General features: G+C 40.9%; 1 protein-coding gene across 2 annotated transcripts in view; it reads left to right on the top strand.

The window, feature by feature from the left end:
• LOC137967117 (actin-related protein 4-like) overlaps positions 1–13,224 on the top strand; it is a 31,934-nt gene that overhangs the window by 8,145 nt on the left and 10,565 nt on the right. For both annotated transcript variants that reach the window (XM_068813564.1, XM_068813562.1), the window contains 4 exons: positions 3,853–3,906; positions 4,021–4,081; positions 12,917–12,968; positions 13,090–13,156. In XM_068813564.1, the coding sequence (XP_068669665.1) occupies positions 3,853–3,906; positions 4,021–4,081; positions 12,917–12,968; positions 13,090–13,156 (234 nt within the window). The remainder of the gene's footprint in view (positions 1–3,852; positions 3,907–4,020; positions 4,082–12,916; positions 12,969–13,089; positions 13,157–13,224) is intronic.

Below are 13,224 nucleotides of genomic sequence, written 5' to 3'. Positions count from 1 at the left end.
GTATTTATTGCTATTTTGGATTTAGTATATTATTTTATTAATAGTTGTGGTATACTTACAAGCTGTTAGAGGATTAAATGTTGGACTTGACCAAAAATGTTACGCCAATAAGCCTTCTGAGAGTTTATAGATAGTAGGGATTCTCATTCTATTCAGGTTACTTCTTTGAAGTTGAATGAGTCGAATTATGTGAACTAGTAGTCCTGGATGGTCTTAGGTCTGAGTATGACACAATTCGGGCACAATTATTGGCTAATGATGATGTGACAGCTTGAACATGCATTGGCTAATGATGATGCAACAACTTGAAAAAGCATTTAATTGTGTCGTTCGGGCATAGTGTCGTTCGGGCATAAGGTGTAGTGGCTGGTAAAATGAGAAAGATATAGAAGTCGTTGATGCTATCTCTCCCAACCTCAATTCTTCTTTTAATAAATCTAAGGCTAGAGGTTGTGGGGGCAGTGGTAGAGAATCTTCTACTAAAGGACATGGACATAGTGATAGAGGGATAGAAAGTGTGTTCACTGTGGCAGAAAAAAAGAAGCTATTTTTCAGATACACATTGTGAGAAGTTTGGAAAGCCATCCAACAACTACGACATGAAGAGATAGTATTCCATGTGCTGGCTCACTAGAAGAAATTCAACAACTACTTCAGAGGTTGGTTCAATTGACTTCCACACCACTCATCACTACTTCCAAAGAATCGAATTCCTTCTCCTTTGTAAGTGCCAAAATGGCAAGACAAATATGCAAGAACTGAATGTATCTTGTTGTCCCTCTGGATAATTGATTCAAGATTATCCACACACATATTAGGTTTATCTGTTTATTTCAGTTTATCACTCCTTAGTCCTATCGTAATGTTACTTTAGTTGAGGGATCTACCTCCCTAGTTTAGGGGGAGGGTACCGTTCACACTACTCCTAGATGTCCTTGAACTCAGTTCTATTTGTTCCAAACGTTTTTGTAAAGCCTTTGTCTGTTCGTAATATTACTAAATCTCTTAATTGTTCTACTACTTTTTCTCCTGCTTGTTTTTTTAGGATCTATAGACGGAGAAGATGATTGGTTTAGGACATGAGAAAGGTGGGCTTTGGGTGATGTATCTATTCCGAAGTCAGTAGTTCTTACAACTAAAGATACTCCAATACTTATGGTACCTATGTTTGGGACATCCATCACCAGCAAAGCTTCGCCAATATTTTCCTTCTTTGCTAGTTGATCTTACCTTTGATTGTGAGTCGTGTCAACTTGGGATACATCGTTGAGCTAGTTTTCCAGCTAGTTCTAGTCATAGTTTTCGAGTCTTTGAATCAGTCCGCTCTGATGTATAGGGCCTGTTTGTTAGGAATTAGATGCCCTAATTCCAAACTAACGAGAGCAATAATAATAAACGCAGAAGTAGGGAAAAACAAGTACGAAAAAGGACAACAAGATTTATACAGGTTCACCTCAAGGTGAGACTACGTCTTGTCTTCCGTCGCTGTAGTAATCCACTATGAAGATGAAATACTTTACGAGAGAAAGCGCACACTTACATGTGTTTCTCTCTAATCTCTCGGGCTGCAAATCAAGATGCTCCTCGGATTAAGATGATTAAACCCTAATAGCGGCGCCTTTCAATTATAAAGAGAAAATTAGGGCAACCGCGATACAAGAGTAAAATTCCCAAACTGCCCTTAATGAAACAACAATCAATATATCGCGCTCAACTCAGCGTAGGGCGTTAATTAGGCTCCACAACTTAACATTGTTAAGGAATAGTCCCACATGGATTAGTGAGTACAATGATCTTGAGTTTATTAGTTGGGAAAGAGGTTTCCTAAGTTGGCTAGTCATTTTGGGATGGGCCTTGGACCCAACTTTATATGGTATCAGAGCAGGTACTCATATGTGGGCCTACACCTAAATTATCCACTTGTAGAGTCACAAAAGTGGGCCTACACTTAAATTATCCACTTGTAGAGTCACAAAAGAGGGCCTACACTTAAATTATCCACTTGTAGAGCCACAAAAGAAGGTCTACACCTAAATTATCTACTTGTTGAGCCACAAAAGAGGGCCTACACGTGAGGGGGAGTGTTAAGGAATAGTCCCACATGGATTAATTAGTACAAAGATCTTAAGTTTATTAGTTGGGAAAAAGGTTTCCTAAGTTGGCTTGTCATTTTGGGATGGGCCTTGGACCCAACTTTACAGGGCCTATGTCGAGTCTCTAGTTCTTTTGGTTTTAAGTATTTTTTTCTTTTATAAATGATTTTAGCTGAGTTACATGGGTATATCTCTTGAGGGAGAAGTCAGAGGTCTTTGATGTATTTCTAAAAAAATTCAATGCAATAAAAAAATCAATTTGGTGTCGATGTTCATCTTTTTCGTATAAAAGTGGACTTGAATTTCTAAATCACAGGTTTACTTTATTCTGTAATCTTCATGGTATAGCCATCAGATTTTGTGCATTTATACTCCCTAACAAATTGGGGTTGCTGAAAGAAAACACCAGACAGTTGCTTGAAGTAGGTCATACCTTGCTATCCAAATGAATGTTGCCAAACCCTTTTGGGGAGATGCAGTTTCAACTTCATGTTTAATAAATTGTATTCCATCATCTGCTTGCAAGGACAAGTTTCTATTCAGGTTCTAAAGCCACAATGTAAAATCTTTGATGTTCTTCCTTGTGTCTTAGGGTCTACTTGTTTTGTTCATTTGTTTAGTAACTTTACTGATAAATTATCTCCTTGTTTTGTTAAATGTGTTTTTTCGGATTTTTCATGTCATAAAAAAGGATAAAAATGTTATGATCCTATTAAGTGCAAGACATACATTTTTTGAGAATACTCTATATATTTTGTGTCATCTACTCAATATTAGCAAGTGTTTGATCCATTTATGAATAAACCTTTGCTTGTAGCTATTATGGGTGCTCCAAGAGCAAGTTCCTCTAAGCCGCTATATATGTATAGCTGGCAATGTCACAACTAAATACCGGCATCAAAAGCTTCACTCACTTATGAGATTCCGGTTCGTGAGCCCCCTCCTCCTTTGGACCAACCATCTTCCTCTTTACTTGCAGATCCAGTTCCCTCTTATTTAGATATGCCAATTAGTCTCCGGAGAAGTAAAAGGCCTTGTACTTCACGTCCCATATCTAAATATATGTCCTTAGATTCTTTGTCACTTTCCTACAAATCTTTTGTCTTGTTTATCTCTGTCTCCTCTACCTAGTTCAGTGCAGGATTCTATGGCTTCACGGTTTGGAAGCGAGCTATGGACGAGGAGATGGATGCTTCGTTTTCTAGGGGGACGTAGGGTCTTTGTGATCCTCCTTTAGGAGCAGCTGTTGTGGGCTGTCGTTGGGTGTACACCATTAAGTATAAGGCTGATGGGATTATTGAAAAAGAAGAGAGATTTAGGCTGACCACTCAAATTCTTGGTTCAAAAGTTCTTGATCAACAGAGAATCAAGGCTTCTTCATTGACACGTAATAGAAAGAGGCAAGACTTGCAGCTGGTACACATGAAGTTGATTTCTCAAGATCCCTTAACGGTTCCCCAACCCTAAATTGAAGTTCTGATACCATGCTGGCTAGTGGAAACCATGATTATGGTTGATTAGATTGGTGAAAAGGAAAAAGGGTGGTTGACCATGCTGCTATTCTTTTTAGCTAGTGGTGTTCGGGGGGGGGGGGGGGGGGCGCGGCTCTGTGGTCTGGTTCTGAATTTTCTGTTTTTTTTTTACTTATTATTGTTTTCTTTTTCTCTTAATAAAATTTCTCGTTACAAAAAAGATCAGTCAGAAATTTCTCTTGATGTATTCGAGTTTCTTGTCTTTTGTTGTTTTATGAACTTCATAGACGGTAGATCTGGATTTCCCAAATACAACAGAAAGTTACAAAGTCTACTCTCGGGTACGTGGTTATTTCTAAATTTCTTTTATGCCTTGCTTTATGTTTCCTCACCCCTTATCACTGTGACTTTTAAATTCTCACATTTTAAAGAAAAAAATTATTTTCTTTTGTTAGAGGGTAATTGCCAGTGATATCAAGGAATGTGTTTGCCGGGCACCAGATGCTGCTTATGATGGTAGGATCTTTTCCTCATATTCGGTCTTCATACTTTATTTTTCTGTATTGCTGCCCTTATTTACTCTGTATATCCACTATATGTTTTTTCTTTATCCAATTCCTTTCCTGTTGTTTTGTGATTTTTTGTTAAATAGTGTCTCATGTAGAGTTTATGAGGTGGTCCTAATCGTGTTTGTTTCCTGTATCTTTTTTCTTAATAAAATTTAGCACTCACCAATAGAGAAGAAGAAATGTGAAGAAAGAGAATTGCAAGATCTGCAAAAGCAAAACAAGATACAAAATAAACAATAAGCAGAGTCCCTATGATGAAATCAATTCTCTGCTCTTTTTCTTGATGCCCACTCTTTTTGGCCAACTTACTACAATTTTATCAACTTTGATTTTGTACCTGGATCCAGCTTACATGTGACAGAAGTAAACCCTCTGGAGTATATTTTGAAAACTCCAATGGTGGTCATCTTTTAGAGGCTCTGGGCACTTTTTGTTTTTATTTTTGAAACTGGTGAGTAATTTATTTATAAAAAAACTGATTACAAGGAGAACGGCCCTTAGGCCCCTTGGGGCATAGAATTCTCCACTAAAATACAGGAATGAGTAACCCCAGACTTTGTTAATGCGTCAACCCAATGATTAGCAGACTGAGAAACATGCTGCCAAGTGATGACAACTTGTGATGATAAAATCAGAATCGCATCGTAAACGTGTCTGATGCGCTAAACTGGATTAGAAGACCAGGAAAGGCATGGGGTAACCACCATAAGAGAGTCAGTGTACTGCTGAACATATTACCGAATTTTTTTGAAGAGCAGCGTTAAACTCAGATTCTCGGAAAATACCCTTGCCCAAGTGGGCCTGAATATGCCAATTTCCTCTACTGGCATGATCACGTGTGATAGCAACATGCGCACTGATTGCCTCGAGATGACAAATAGCCAAAAGCCGACTTTCAGTCTTAATCTCGAGGCAAGTTCCCCAACCATGCTTCATCTCGAGGCCCCGAAGAAGCCCAACCGTGATAGCAACAACCAGCTCTCGTGGTTCGATACCTCGAGCACCGGGAATACCGGGAATCCTCTTGTTGACGGAGTCCTCTTCCTCTCAAGCTCTGTATCTTTCAGGGAATGGAATGCCCAACTGCTAGGAGATGCTCACGGTGGTTCCAACTTCCATCTTACTCCTGTTAAGCAAGACTCCTCCCATCTGAGAACAGAAAGGCTGTCGCCCCCTACCTCGCCTTCTCTCACACACATGGAGTCCGGACATCCTGATCACCCAGACTTAGAATCCACACCCGAAATCTCCCCTCCTCTACACCCAACATCCCCCCTTGTCCTAGCTACATATCAAAGAAGAAGACGTCGTCAGGAAAATGATATCCCTCAGGGTGAATCCAGTTTGGCCAATCTTCGATTCCCTGAGAGATATAACAGTACTCAACCTTCCCCTCCCCCAAATGACAGATCGACTCGTCTAGTGGAGGAACTCCAAGTTGAACGTCATAGATATGATGATGAGACATGGCAATAGATGATGAATTTGGCGCGCCTTATGGGAGTTGTCTATAGGGGTCAGTTGCCCAGAGACAGCATTGCGTTGGGAGTCCAGAAACGAGGTAACAAATGATTTTGTTATCTTGGAATGTTAGAGGTATTGGTGCTGTACAAAAGCGCGACATGATATCTAGCTTCCTTTCTCAATTTAAGCCCTCCATTGGTCACTCCAGAGGTATCTTTGTAGCCTGGGACTCAACGAATTTTGACTCTCTTAATGTTACTGAGGGTTGTTTCTCATTGGGTATCCAGCTATAGGATAACTCCTCCGACAGAATATGGTGTGTGGGTGGTGTCTATGGTCTGACTAGATATCGGGAGCGAAACCTCTCTTGGGAAGAGCTCAGTGAGCTTCACCAGACATGGAGTCACCCCTAGCTATTTGCCGGTGATTTTAATGCTATCCGATACTGTAACGAGAAGAAGCCTCCTCCAACCCGCATATCTACCTCAATGCGAGGCTTCTCGGACTTGATTGGCGGATTTGGGCTGGATGAGATATCTCTTTCTGGAAAGAACTACACCTGGTCTAACGGCCAGCATCAACCAATCCTCTCAAAATTGGATTGTTTTCTAGTTTGTCCTGACTGGTTGCAACTTTTCGGGAATGTTTCTAGAAGAGTTCTCAATAAGGTTGTGTTTGATCATTGGCCTATCATGCTGACCACCTCTTTTGAAAAATGGGGACCCTCTCCTTTCCGTTTTGAAAACTCATGGTTGGATGAGAAAATTTTTGAAGCTCTTATTGATGGATGGTGGACTGAGGGTCCAAGCTTTGGAAGAAGGGAGTGGGCCTTCCCTCTAAAGTTGCAATTCATAAAAGGAAAAATAAAGGAATGGGCTACAACGTTGTACCTCTTGGGTGCCAAGAAGGCTTCTCTCCCTTGTTAGATCACTGCCCTGGACCTGGTGGAGGAGCAAAGGTACTTAACTCCTGCTAAGTTCTCTTCCCGAGTTTCTCTAAATTCTAATCTCAATACCATCCTGCATCAAGAGAAGATCCGTTGGAAGCAAAGAGCCAGATTTAAATGGCTGAAGGAAGGCGATGCAAATACTAAATTTTTTCATGTCGTTGCATCGACAAAGCGAAGATCCAACCGAATTACCTCATTATGTGGTAACGTTGTGTCAGACTTTGATCACTAATGTGTTGATTAAGTTTTCACAGATTTATATTCGGAAGAGTGTTCAAATTGACCGAGGTTTCAACAAATCATTTTCTCTCGTCTCTCTCCAACAGCTGCCTCATTGTTAGAATCCCCCTTCTCTATTGGAGAAATTGAGCGTGCTATCTTAAGCATGGAAAGTGATAGGGCCCCAGGCCCTAATGGCTTCAATGGAGATTTTTTAAAAAGATTTTGGTCTCGACTCAAGGAGGATATTGATAGAAATTAGACGCCCTAATTCTAAATTAACGAGAGCAATAATAATAAACACAGAAGAAGGAGAAAACAAGCACGAAAAGCACAACAAGATTTATACAGGTTCGTCTCAAGGTGAGACCACATCTTGTCTTCTGCCGTTGCAATAATCCACTATGAAGTTGAAATAGTTTACAAGAAAAATCGCATACTTGTATGTGTTTTTCTCTAACCTCTCGGGCTGCAACGCGATATACTCCTCGGATTAAGATGATTAAACCCTAATAGCGGCGCCCCCCAATTTAAAGAGAAAGCTAGGGCAACAACATTGCAAGAGTAAAATTCCCAAATTGCCCTTAATGAAACAACAGTCAATATATCGTGGATCGGACGGGGGCTTCGCCCCTGCCCCTTCCAACCCCCACGACGACCTTACCGCGAAGGTCAATCCGCAACCAACTCACTGTAAGGCATTAATTAGGCTCCACAACTTAACATATATCATAGCAATGATCCATGGCTTCTTCAGGAATGACATCACCTTCCACAACATTGATTCCGAAGAAAAGCTAGTGTTGAGAAACCAAAAGACTTTTTCCCAATTAGTCTTGTTACGAGTGCCTACAAAATCATTGCTAGAATTTTTACTGATTGTTTAAAGGTTTTTCTTCGTATCGTCATCCACAGAGGGCAAAGCGCTTTCCTTAAGGGGAGAGAAATCTTAGATTCCACAATGGCAGCACATGAGCTTATTGATCACTTCCGCTATAACAAGGACCCAAGAATCGCCTAAAAGCTTGATTTGGAAAAAGCTTTCGTTAGGGTTAATTGGATCCTGCTTGATGAGATAATAGAAAAAATGGGTTTCGGCAAAAAATGGAGATTTTGGATAAGAAGTTGCGAGGTCTCGGCTTCTTACTCTCTCATCCTCAATGGCTCGGTTTGTGGGTATTTCCAAGGGACCAGGGGGATCAGACAGGGTGATCCGCTATCTCCGCTCTTATTCAACATGGTAACATAATTCCTCTCCTCTATGTTTTATTCGGCTTTTAATCTTGGATGGCTCCCCCCTACTAGTCCCCAACAAGCTTTTAATATCCCCATCCTTTAGTATGCGGATGATACCATCATATTTGGAATTGGTAATATAGAAGGAGCTAGAAGGATCAAAGCCGTTTTGGGCCTTTTTGAATTAGCCTCTTGGCAGAAAGTTAATTGGGGAAAACATCACTCATGGGATTCAACATCGGTCCTGAGCTCCTTGCGGAGATGGCAAATATATTTAGTTGTACAACAACTAGCCTCCCTACAACTTTCCTTGGCCTCTCCCTATTCAATGACCGCATAACCCAAAGTTTATGGAATCTGGTGCTTGAAAAGATTTGAGTCCCGGCTAGCAACTTGGAAGAGGCGTTTACTCAGCAAAGCTTGGAGGCTCATCCTCCTTAAGTCTTGCATTGCGGGCATCCCGAATTATGCGTTATCCTTTATGCCTTGCCCCTCTTCAGTATGTAAAATCATGGATAAGTTAAAAAGAAGGTTTCTTTGGAGGGGATCGAGCGATGCATTTAAATATCACCTGGTCAGATGGGATGAAGTTTGTCTGCCAAAGAGCTTGGGAGGTCTGGGGATTCGGAAATCAAAGGAAATGAACCAAGCTCTGCTCCTAAAATGGATATGGAAGTTCACCACAATTTCTTCCAATCTTTGGAAGGAAATGGTTCTTGTCAAGCTTGGTTGGAATTCTCCATGGTGGATCTTAGGTGGTAATTGGAGAGGCCTATCCTCAATCTGGAGATCACTATACTCACTTCTTCCAAAATTTTCCTCCGCCAATAGATTCTTTGTTAGAAATGGTAGATCCCTCAAATTTTGGGATGATTGGTGGGCGGGGCAGGAATCGTTACAGATCTCGTTTAGGAATCTATTCCTCCTCTCTACACAAAGGGAGATATCAGTAGCTGATGCTTTTGGGGGGGTGGTCTGAGCCTACATGCTAGAAGGGGTCTTTCTGACACTAGGCTTTGGAAGCAAGCCGCTTGATGGATTCTTTAAATTCTGTCAGAATTAGACCTTCAGAGGCAGAGAAGCTCATTTGGTGGCTTGACAAAAGTAGCACCTTTTCAGTATCATCTGCATACGGATACATTAATGGCTGGGATTCGACTCAAAGGGAGCATGAGATATACTTTGTATGGCGTTTCTGTGCATCGCCAAAGATAAAAATTCTTCATGTGAAGCGCTTGCCAAAGTAATATTCTCACGGCAGACGTGCTTTGAAGAAGGGGCCACCCATCTATCGACCTCCTCTGCCCGTTTTGCAACATAGAGGTTGAAACCACAAGTCACATATTGCTACAGTGCTCCTCGTGGAATGTCTGAACTTCCATTCTCTGCAAGTTGGGGCTGCAATTCTGTATGTCAGTTGATCTGATCTCCTGCAACAAGTCGCTCATAGGTTATCCCCTTCCTGGTCTTTGAAAAGTGATGATCTCCGCCTGTGCCAGTTTCATTCCGTGGGGGCTTTGGAATAAATGCAACCGAAGGCGTTTCGATGCAAAAAGTTAATCGGCGGTAAGAGTCGTGGACCGGGTGTCGGGCCAAATCTCCGCTTGGCTTCTGACTAAGAAGCTCTTTTCCTCCTTCGTGGGTACCTCTACCCGTGAAAACTGGAGCAATTCGGTGAAGATGCACATTGGGACCAAGGTCCAAGTCATGCGGGAATGGACTCCTTCTAAACTTGGTTACCTAAAGTTGAACTTTGATGACTCTTCTCTCGGTAATCCTGGGATTGCTGGTTTTGGGAGAGTTATTTCGGATCCATCCGGTATTCAGTGTTTCTCGTATGCCGGCCCATTAGGCATTTCTGATTCAACGTTGGCTGAGCTCTATGGCCTCCTCAATGGGCTTCGCGTTTTCAGAGACAACTATAGTGGTCCCCGTCACATTGAAGGGGACTCAAAGGTGGTCATTGATTGGTGTGAGTGTGCATCCCTTCCCTGTGGCGCCATTGGGACATCTTTCGGGAGATTCTAGAAATTGCCTCACTATTCTCTTGTATTTGGTCTCACATCCTAAGATCTGCAAATTCGACAGCAGATGTGCTTGCCAAGTAGAGAGCAACCTTGCAATCTTTGGTTGTTAGGGATTTGTTCCCTCTTCCATTGTAATTTTCTCTTGTTCATATAAATACATCTTTTTCAAAAAAAAAACATGATCACGTGTGACTCCTCTTAACCAAGCTGGACCTGGACTGCCCAAACAGCTCCCATCAAAATTTAATTTGAGAAAACCAACTAAATGCGGGTTCCAAGAAACCACTGGCACGGGAGATAAATTCGAAGAATGAAGAATATGACCCCAATTTCTATGAATAACTGATCTAGGATTGTGAAGTTGGGTCCAAGGCCCATCCCAAAATGACTAGCCAACTTTGGAAACCTCTTTCCCAACTAATAAACTCAAGATCTTTGTACTCGCTAATCCAGGTGGGACTATTTCTTAACATTCCCCCTCACGTGTAGACCTTCTTTTGTGGCTCTACAAGTAGATAATTTAGGTGTAGGCCCTCTTTTGTTGCTCTACAAGTAGATAAGTTTAGGTGTAAGTCCTCTTTTGTGACTCTACAAGTGGATAATTTTTAGGTGTAGGTCCTCTTTTGTGGCTCTACAACTGCATAATTTAGGTGTTGGCCCACTTATGAGTACTTGCTCTGATACCATGTGAAATTGGGTCCAAGGCCTATCCCAAAATGATTAAGAAACCTCTTTCCCAACTAATAAACTCAGTATCTTTATACTCACTAATCCATGTGGGACTATTCCTTAACAAGGATATTTTGGACGAAGCCGAAAGGCAGCAGTCCATGACAGGATCGAATTTGCAATATTTTCACCTCCAATTGAGTGGGGTGTACTGAAAAATGTCCAAGAAGTTTTTTCCTTTACATGCCAAAAAACGGCAGCAACAGACAGCTGCCACATCAGCCTACGCTCCTTGGAGAGGGGAGCTGTAGAAGCTTGAGCAGCTACCAAGTTAAGGAAACACTCAGGAATCCCTAAATGTCTTCATACAGAAGTCTAGATCTGCTAAAGGAACAATGTAACAATAAATGACTCACAGATTCCTCCACAGCCCCACAAAACCTACACAAATTGTTAATGATCACTTGACCTCTTTTCATCAACTCATCACTTGTATGAATCTTGCCATGAGCAGCAGACCACATAAAATGTAGAACTTTAGGAGGAGCTTTAAATTTCCATACTGAAGAGATCTTGGACAGCAATGGACAGAAGAAGGAAGTCAAACCATTTAAAGGGAAGCAACAGTGAAACTACCCGATGACTCACGGCTCCAAATAGGCAAATCTGTATCATAACCTTTAACGAAAATCAATTCCAGAGTATGCAGCAGCTGACCTAACTAATATTTCATCATTAAAAGAGCTCGGCAAAAATTAAGAGTCTACAGAGGGTACCAGAATTTTCTGTCATTGTATGGGAAACAGAAATACTTTTATCTCATGCAAGACCAAGTAGCCGAGGATGGGCAGAAGGGAGGGGTGTGATACCCAACCACAAATCCAACCAGAATTTAATTTGCCTTCCATGTTGCACATGTTAGCATATATTCCTCTGAAGACCTCTTGAAGACGGTTTATTCCTTTCCACAGATATGAATGGTGCTGTGAAAAAGAAGTAGAGGGCCAAGGAATCATTATATTTATATTTACTGGCAATCAAAGAGGTCATATCGGACATAAATCTCAAGAGGCTTTCAGATAATAAAGACTGCTTGATCACCTTCATACTTCCCCCAAATATTTCTATTCCTTGGTACTTGTTTAGATATTATGTGAATTTTTATTGTTTTTGGGGCAGGTAATACAAAACCTGATGCCGGCCCTACATTAAATGGAGAGGGGAGGTTTCTCTGTTTGCCCACAATGCTGCCAACTCTGCTTGGTGCACGTGCCTTTAGATCTTTCCTCTCTAGTTAGGTCCATCTCTTTTCTGGGCTGCAACATGCACCTGGTGGCATGCCTTTGACAGCTCAGTTTCGTGTCTCTACGGTACATGACCATAAATCTATCAAGTACCTTCAACTTGTTCTCTACACTAGTAGGATTACTCACATATTCTTAGGATGTTCTCAATTACTGCATTTGCTTTGTCTTGCACATGAACAATGTTATGTTACTCCTAGTCTTGCTCTATGCCCAATTAAAAATAATGTTTTTCATGGTACTTTTCTGATGTGAATATGACTGTCCTTTACTGGTCGTCTGCTTCATTGAACCATCAGATGGAGGTCATCATGCTGATCACAATGATTTCTTCACAGAAACAAAAGTGTACTGTGTTCTGTGGAACTGTTATTTGCTTCCTGTTTTAACTGCCTCAATCTTTTCTAGTCATTTTTTCCTTTTGCAATTTTTTTAGGTTTTAGCGGTTGAGTTTTATCAATTGTTATCTACTGATAAGTGTTTCTTTGCATGATTCGATCAGCTTTCATTATTTACTCCATGTAAAAGATATTGACTGCTGGCTGAAGTGTTTGTTATCTTATTATTGTATCTAATCTCCTCAAAGGTGCTCAAATATCTTTTTCAGTTGTGGATTGGACTTGGGCTCGAGCCTCACCAGGGGTATAATATGTGTATATATGTATTTAACTTTTATTTTTATTTTTTGGGTCTTATGGAGGAAATGTCAATTTCCTCCACACACGAGCTGACTTGGTGGGGAGGTTTGCCTTACAATATGATATTTCCAATAGTAATAGTATCTGTTTGCTCTTTTGGTCTTATGGAGTCACTGAATTCTTGCATAAGGTTCTAGTCCTTCCTCACTGTTCACACTCTCTATCCTATAATCATCTCAAAGAAAAAAAACAACGACTAATGCCATGTATTTACAGATGCTGGATATGCAAACATTCCTATGACGCCATATGAACTGCCAGATGGACAGTAAGATGCTATCTGATTTTTGGTTTTCTAGTTTGAATTTATTAGGTGACACTGTTAATATTTCTTTCTAAAATATCTTTTTGTTGAACTTCATAAAGTTTACCTTTTAATTTATATGCAGGACAATAGAAATTGGGGCTGATAGGTTCAAAATTCCTGATATTCTGTTTAACCCATCCTTAGTCCAGGTGAGCAGACTCAAAGGCTCGAAGGTTTTGTTTCAAACAATGTTTGTGCCTGAGAATGTTCTGGCTTC

This window comes from Aristolochia californica, unplaced genomic scaffold, assembly GCF_029961685.1.
Source record: "Aristolochia californica isolate CCGP_79_NKW_82.1479 unplaced genomic scaffold, dmAriCali1.0.hap1 SCAF_6, whole genome shotgun sequence".
Lineage (NCBI taxonomy): Eukaryota > Viridiplantae > Streptophyta > Magnoliopsida > Piperales > Aristolochiaceae > Aristolochia > Aristolochia californica.
The sequence above is the reverse complement of the archived record's forward strand: the minus strand, read 5'-3'. Positions and strand labels throughout refer to the sequence as shown.